Below are 7,034 nucleotides of genomic sequence, written 5' to 3'. Positions count from 1 at the left end.
GCATAATCTTGCACCTAAGTGTCTGATATTCAAATTTCGCTTTCTGGGTCAAAACTGCTCGAATTTCCTCACTCACGTTGTTACGACTGAATCGAGTTTTCTCTACTCTTCTAAATTCTCTATCCAACGATGCCAAAACGAATTCTGTGGCTCGAATGGTTCTTGAGAAACGAATAAAGGCCAATTAGTTATCTCTGGAATGATGTAAAAACGAGCGTTCTTGCTCAGTTTGCTTCCGAGAAACATGCTAAACGGGACGGAAAACATGAAATTGAAAAATACTGTATTTTTTGACCCCCTGACTTTAAAGCTGGATCCGCCCCTGAATTCCGTGCCATTTAGAAGAATTAAATGTATTTTTTTAAACAGCGATATGATACGCATTTTGTTTCACCCTGTATAATTGTTTGAATTAAAGATTGTCCGATTTTTTCCGATGAAATGCCGTGATTAATGTAAGAACGGAACAAGCATGATGAGAAGCACACGTGGTTAACACAGACAACTAACAAAGCCCAACACCTAAAACGGCAACCGATTCCTCCACCAGCAAACGGATTTTTTGGCAGTACGGCTGCTACTGATCGTTTCGCATTTAAAGCGCGTACTGGTGACCAAAACATCAGTTTGCTATTTTCCTCTGGGTCTTGCTGATTTTGCCTTACTTGAGCCCTGAACTGGCCGGGGTTCCTTCTCGACTCCCTCTACCCCCTGCTTCCTTGTAGTTTCTGTAATAGTTTTGGATACAAACTGCGGCCTCCTGGCTCTTCTTGAAACGTTTATGTTCACAATATGACCTAGCAAATCACATAATTAAAAGTCTACGTCTTACAATTTATGCCAGTATTTCTCCGGGCAGCTTTAGTTACCTGAATCCGTTCTGGATCACGGTGGCAGCGTGCGTCATTTGCTTGTAATACGCGTACTGTTTGTATCTTCGATAGTAGTTCTGGATTATGATCGCAGCCTGCCGTTCCTTGTCCTGTTCCTGCTGTTGTCGTCCTTTGTAGGAACGATACGCTTTCTGGATAATCTTCGCTGCTTCGTAGAGTTCGCGCTGCTCTCGGTCTGGACAAAACCGCCGGTTTTCGGTCGATTTTTTCAAAGTTCACACGACGTTTACCTGATAGCGTTAAGTTGGAAAAGTCCTTTTCGAAAACGGTGCCGGAAGCTTGGAAGAATTCGCAAAAATCTGCAGTAGTCGGTGGCGGCGACGGCGAATCCAGAGTGAAGGAACAGGGCGACTGAAGACAACTTGATGACGCTGGACTTAAGCTGGATTGAGGCGTGGCCACATCATAGTATCTAGGAAAGGTCACAATAAGCACAAGAAAATGTGCATAGAATGCACGAAATGCCCTCAAAAATATGAATTTAAGACGTCGGTTGTTCGTTTCTTGGAGCACATTTCAAATTTAGTGAAGTTGCTGATAATATAATTTTGAAAACCGTTTTTTTGGGAGCAAAGCCGCAGTTTTCTAAGACAATCCCTGGGAACGCACTAAGCACCTGTAGTTGTGATCGGAAAATTCAAAGTTAAACTCCGAAGACTCGAAGCTGGACGAAGAAGGTTCCAACAGTGGTTCCATGTAGACGTCGTAGAGGGATTCGGATGGTTGCTGAGTATCGGGCGGCCCCGGACTATTTTCCATCAGCATGTCCTCAGATTCGTTCTGAAACAGTTCTCAATAATTGAAAAAAATCACAGTTTTACTGGAAGATTACCTTGATCCGATCCGGAATGGCGGCAATAATTTGCTCAGCTAATGTGAGCACTCTGGCGTCTTGTTCCCCTGAAACACCACAAATAATTAAATTGCGGTGTCTTTTAGGCGATATTTTCCTCTAAACAAACCAGAATAGGAAAAGTGCAAAAGGAAATTGAGCCGTTTTAAGCACTGTGTCCGAAAAAGCCGACAAAAAATTACAGTGGAAGAAAGAAATTGAAAAACAACTAGAAAACTTGGCTGCAAAAAATGATTCTTATAGCTCATCAGTGTAACGTATTGACTGTACAGGGTGTCCATTTTTTGTTGTAAATCTCGTCCAGTGGCCTCTTAAGTCTCCAGACCTTTCGGTGAAGAATTTTTTTTCTAACGCACATGCATTGAAAAAAAAATCTTCGAAAAGAAAAATTATTTTGAACAATTAAATTAATTGTGGTAAAAGTTTCGGCAATTTTTGGCGACAAAAGTTTGGAACTGGATAAATTCTAACTGCTGAGAGCGAATTGACTTCTGTTTGAACCGTTATTTAATATAATTATTTTTCCCTTAGTGGGTGTTTTTGAACAAAAAAAAAATTCGTCAGATAAATTTTCTAGACTGTGGCAACTGAATCATTGCGCAATTAGCGAAAGTTCCACATGCTCTCAGTTGGATGAATATTTGTTTTCTTGCAGTTCACCGCTACAGACATTAAGATAAACCTCATAAGATCTAGAAAAAAATGGCTTTTTCGCCCGTCGCGTTTGTTTACAGATGGGTGCAAAAAATCAACGTTTTGGATTTGCAGTGATCATTTTTTTTTGTCGTTGACCAAGTATGAGGTTCATATTGAAGCGAAAATTTCACAGGCGACTTGAGAACAAAATCAATATACCAGGTGGCATAAATGAACGAAATATTCGAAAGTAAACTTCACTTTAGTTTAAAATCCTCCAGAATCACATATATCGGGGGCAAATTTGCTTTGGGTCGTTTTTCGTGCAACCCTGTATATCGAATTTTTGTCCTAAATTATCCATGAAGTTTTAGCTTCAACATGAGCTCCAGATCGTAAAAATCGTTCTATGAGTAGAAAAGTTATCGCTGTTAAAAAAATAACGATTTTTTTAAACCACCCTATAAATAGAACAGACGGCCGAAAATTTGAAAAAATGTATCGAGTTGCTTGGCGTATCTTTAAACTTTTGGTGTCGGGACCCAAAAAACGAATTTTTTGGCCAACTAGGAGCATGACTGTTCGAAATTTTGCATTTGCCACCCTGTAGACATGTTGCCTTAGATCCTTAATTTTTCCAAAACATTGACGTTAGTTTTGCTAAGAAAAAAAAATTGACTAAATAACTTTTGAAACGGAAACCAAATCGCTTCACACAATCAGAATTTATCCAGTCTTAAAGTTAAGATAAATTTGGAGGTGTAACGTTCATTTTGTTAAGCAGTTTGGGGTTTTTTAAATATATTTTTTAAACAATATGTAGTCAGTTATAAGTTATAAATAAACGTGCTTTTTAGAAGGGTTAATTTTGTGTAAAGTCTTCAGTTTTATATACGACTGAAATGGACATTTAAAAGCCAACTAAACGATGTGACAATATACAGGGCGTCCCATTAAAAATGCAAAGTTTGGCTGGATTCTACGTGGAAAACTCCACAAGTTTCCGTTTTTACCTTTGCTATATTGGGTTTCATATTTGAGATACAAATGGTGCAGAAAAGTGCATCCTCTTCAGAAACACTCTATATCTACCAAACCAAGATGGAAATATTTTATTTGACTATTGACAAAAATCGGTAAGAGTATTGCAAAATCCGCATGCCTCTATCGATTTACAACAAAAATTGGACCCTGTACACTCAACTGATGTTCAAAAATCAGTCCAGTGTAAGCTTTCGAGCGGAACACGTCTGAGGATGCAAGCAACTCGTGCTAGCGAAACTTCAGCTTCACTCTTAACTTGTCTGGACTTGAAGAGTCTGAAAACACCGATGAACCACAAGTGTTGTTTGCTAACTAAGCTGATGAAAAAACATTCCAAACTATACAGGGTGTACCAAACTCGAGGTGTCCGCATTGGGATCTCGGATTAAATTGGCGGCTTATTCAAAACATCGAATTTGCCACACCTTGCAAGGTTATTTACAGCAAATCAAAGGCTTATAATAAGGGCTAGTCACGTGCTTCAGTTACTTACTTCGAAAGGAGAATTGGGTACATAGCGACTTATGCTAAGAAAACATGCGTTTAGAAACGTTTCCCCGTTACATTGACCTAGGCTTTGGTCTATCACCATTCAAGTGCAAACGCTTGAACCAATTTTCAGTGTTTTTTCTAGTGAGGGTTAATGGCACCAAGAACTCACATTAGTAACCGATATGAACAATCAAGTCCGCAAACAAGTTACTTCACTCTTTTCCGCCGTAAATTGTTTGCGGAAAACACCAACAAAAACAAAAAAAAAACATACAAAAGTTAGAGACAGAGACAACACCGACAGACAACATTTACATAGACCATACAAGAACTGACCTACTGCATTGCCTGAGCAGATATCATGGTCGTCTTCATCGCTAACAGCTTCCACATCAATTAAAGGACTATTGCTGCCTGCTCCTGTTCCTATTTCGCCTTGAGGTGTAAAAATGCATTTAATATTTGTTGAACAGGGCTATGTCTCAAATGTTATTAGCAGTAAGAAGGGATGCATTATAGGAAAAATTGACGCTCTCTTTGGCCGCTTAATCTCAGCTAATTTCGTCAAGCTACGCGCAGTTGAAGCAAATGGAAAGAAAATGTTGTTGGTTTGTCAACTTTGCCAAACTTTGCATGCTATGACTTGATAACGAAATGTAGGAAGGAAATATTCGACTTACCTCCCCATCAAAGCTTACTTTTATCGGTTTTGGTTATCTTTGATATCTTTTCGTAAAAGTAAGCTACCCTCTAAGGAAATTAAGCAACTAAAAGCCTTGTAGAAACTTACACAGCGCAAAGTCCGTTCTTCGGCCCACAGCCTCCAAAATATCCGACTCAAAGGAATTGTCTCTTGTGGAGAGGGAAGACTGAAGTGGCAGAGACATACTCCTATCGATTCTAAACAGCGAAAACTCTCCCTCAACATCTAGGCGTTTCTAGAATTTCCGCTACTCACTTGGACAGTCGGATGCAATCCCTGGAACCCACTTTGGAGCTTTTGGGCCTAGAGGAACTTTCCAGATTGGAGCCGCAGTTCATGTGAATGCCACTATCGATGGAAGGTCTCTTGATCAGTTTCTGGCCGCTGCTTCCTCTTGTGCTGGACGAAAGGTCCGAGAGCAACGGACTGTGCGAAGACGTTAGATACTTGTTGTTGTTCTCTTGGTCCAAATCGATGCTCAGGAATTTTTTGCTGTAGTCATTTCTGGAAAACGACTGTAGTGGTTAGAAGAGTGACAAAAGTTAAAGGGTTCATACTGCGTTTGCTTCACGCACCAACCTTATAGAGTTATAGCCAAAGGAAGCACAAAACTTTGATAAAATCAGAGCTGGAACGGAAAATGTGTGGGGCAGACTTGAGCAGGAGCAAAAAAATGAATAAGATGTTTTTGACGTGTTGAAAGTTGATTGAGAACATTTAAATTGCCTCACCTAATGATGGCGCCGGGTCGCAAGAAAACTCCATCGTGGCTTTTGCCGTTTGACGAAATTGAAGCCAAAGACCCCACACTACTAGCTGGGCTCATCACTGTAGGCGAAACGTTGTCAACGGAAGACTGGCCCGAATGCAGCATCATGTTCGCCTTATCCCTTCGCAGTTCCAGCTTTTCCAGTTCATCCACCAGCTCCGTTTGGTTGTTGTTGCGGGCGCATTCCAGCGCGGTTTGGTTCTGCTTGTTCTTCACGTTCAAAGCGGTGTGGTTCCACTTGTAGAGCATCACGGCTGTTTCGGTGTGGCCTCGCTCGCAGGCCCACATCTGGAAATGTTCCGTTCAGTGGCCACCTTCAGTTTGCTTACGCTGGAACCAACCAATGGCGTGTATCCGAACTCGTCCTGACTGAGAGCATCCACTTCGGTTTCCAGAAGCAGCGAGGAATTTTCCGCCCTCCAGTGCAGCATCGCGCACACCAGCCGGGAATAGCCCAAAGAGGCTGCCAGATGCAGCAAAGTCATTCCTGGAAAATTCCCGGACTCTACGCAACCTGGAAAGGCATCAAACGACCTCTCACCTCTGTGACTGGCAAACCAGGCCACGCTTAGTTCTTCGCCAAATTTCCATATGCGCGACGTCATATTCTGGCAGAAATTGACCAGGCGGTCCTCGAAGTTCGGTTGTGTGAACAGTGCGGTGTCTTCAACCTAAAAACCATTTGGATTAACGGAAAACTGACCTATGGAGGAGGTGTTACTGAGAGTAAGAGTCTGGCAGAAGAGTCTGATATTCGAACAATAAAAACGAAAGGCTACTTTTTCAGTGCCTCTTACCACGTCGTTGTCGGACGGTTCTTGTTTGATTTGAAGCCGATCGTCCATCGCCTCCAGCCTTTGGAGCAAAGTGAATTTCAGCAAATTATCGTTGGATCGCTCCACTTTCGGTTCGGGGGCGATCATCTGCCCATCTTTCGGCGGAAGCTTGTACTCAAACATCACAGAGTTGGAGATCACGTAGCCGTCGCAGGCAACTTGGAGCGTGGCCAGGCCAGCCTCATGAGCTAAATTGGAGAGTAACTCCAGATTTCTCCCAGAATCCATCACCCAAGCCAACATACCTGGACAGTAGCACCTTAAGACTCCGCTTTGTACTAACGTGGTGGGCACTGGGAATGTATCAAAAAGGACCGTGTAGGGGCCGGAGGAGTGCCAAGGTCCGGTCACCAGCACCTTAACTCCTCCTTCTGGATACGCCCACTCTGGCGAATAGTCCGTGATAGCGTTCGCTGCTCCTGCAAGCAGATTTAGATTGGAAAGTTGCTGCGGTGTTTCGGGTCAAACACGAACCATCCGGATGGTGTACGACATTGGGCTGGGATTGGTGGTGGCTTTGTTGGTGGGCGCTCTGATTGGCTGGGCCCTTTCCGGCTCCGGTTCTGTGCGCTTCGGACGGATTCACATCTAAAAGGGAAGCGTGGCTGGTTTCTAAGCCTTCCAGGTCCGGAAATTCGCCCAGCATATCAAATGCGTCCAGATTGACGAAAACATCGTCGTCCACCACATGAGTAGGCGACACCACCACGTCACAGTTGTTGATAAAGTCCATTGGATTTATGTCTGCTGAAAATTCGTTTGTTCTAGAGTGTTTCTAATACGAAATACGACTGAAGAAAAACCTATA

General features: G+C 42.5%; 1 protein-coding gene across 2 annotated transcripts in view; it reads right to left on the bottom strand.

Moving 5' to 3' along the window:
* Nucleotides 1-7,034, bottom strand: part of LOC109545393 (calmodulin-binding transcription activator 2) — a 70,515-nt gene that overhangs the window by 11,836 nt on the left and 51,645 nt on the right. For both annotated transcript variants that reach the window (XM_048666346.1, XM_048666347.1), the window contains exons 11-24: nucleotides 6,701-6,973; nucleotides 6,472-6,645; nucleotides 6,188-6,414; nucleotides 5,932-6,061; nucleotides 5,732-5,877; nucleotides 5,353-5,678; nucleotides 4,877-5,125; nucleotides 4,709-4,818; nucleotides 4,255-4,353; nucleotides 1,726-1,793; nucleotides 1,510-1,673; nucleotides 1,124-1,305; nucleotides 870-1,068; nucleotides 666-797 (exon numbers count right to left, since the gene is read on the bottom strand). In XM_048666346.1, the coding sequence (XP_048522303.1) occupies nucleotides 666-797; nucleotides 870-1,068; nucleotides 1,124-1,305; nucleotides 1,510-1,673; nucleotides 1,726-1,793; nucleotides 4,255-4,353; nucleotides 4,709-4,818; nucleotides 4,877-5,125; nucleotides 5,353-5,678; nucleotides 5,732-5,877; nucleotides 5,932-6,061; nucleotides 6,188-6,414; nucleotides 6,472-6,645; nucleotides 6,701-6,973 (2,479 nt within the window). The remainder of the gene's footprint in view (nucleotides 1-665; nucleotides 798-869; nucleotides 1,069-1,123; nucleotides 1,306-1,509; nucleotides 1,674-1,725; nucleotides 1,794-4,254; nucleotides 4,354-4,708; nucleotides 4,819-4,876; nucleotides 5,126-5,352; nucleotides 5,679-5,731; nucleotides 5,878-5,931; nucleotides 6,062-6,187; nucleotides 6,415-6,471; nucleotides 6,646-6,700; nucleotides 6,974-7,034) is intronic.

This window comes from Dendroctonus ponderosae, unplaced genomic scaffold (genome assembly GCF_020466585.1).
Source record: "Dendroctonus ponderosae isolate FM_Combo_2020 unplaced genomic scaffold, Dpon_F_20191213v2 Dpon_F_20191213_5, whole genome shotgun sequence".
Classification (NCBI taxonomy): domain Eukaryota; kingdom Metazoa; phylum Arthropoda; class Insecta; order Coleoptera; family Curculionidae; genus Dendroctonus; species Dendroctonus ponderosae.
The sequence above is the reverse complement of the archived record's forward strand: the minus strand, read 5'-3'. Positions and strand labels throughout refer to the sequence as shown.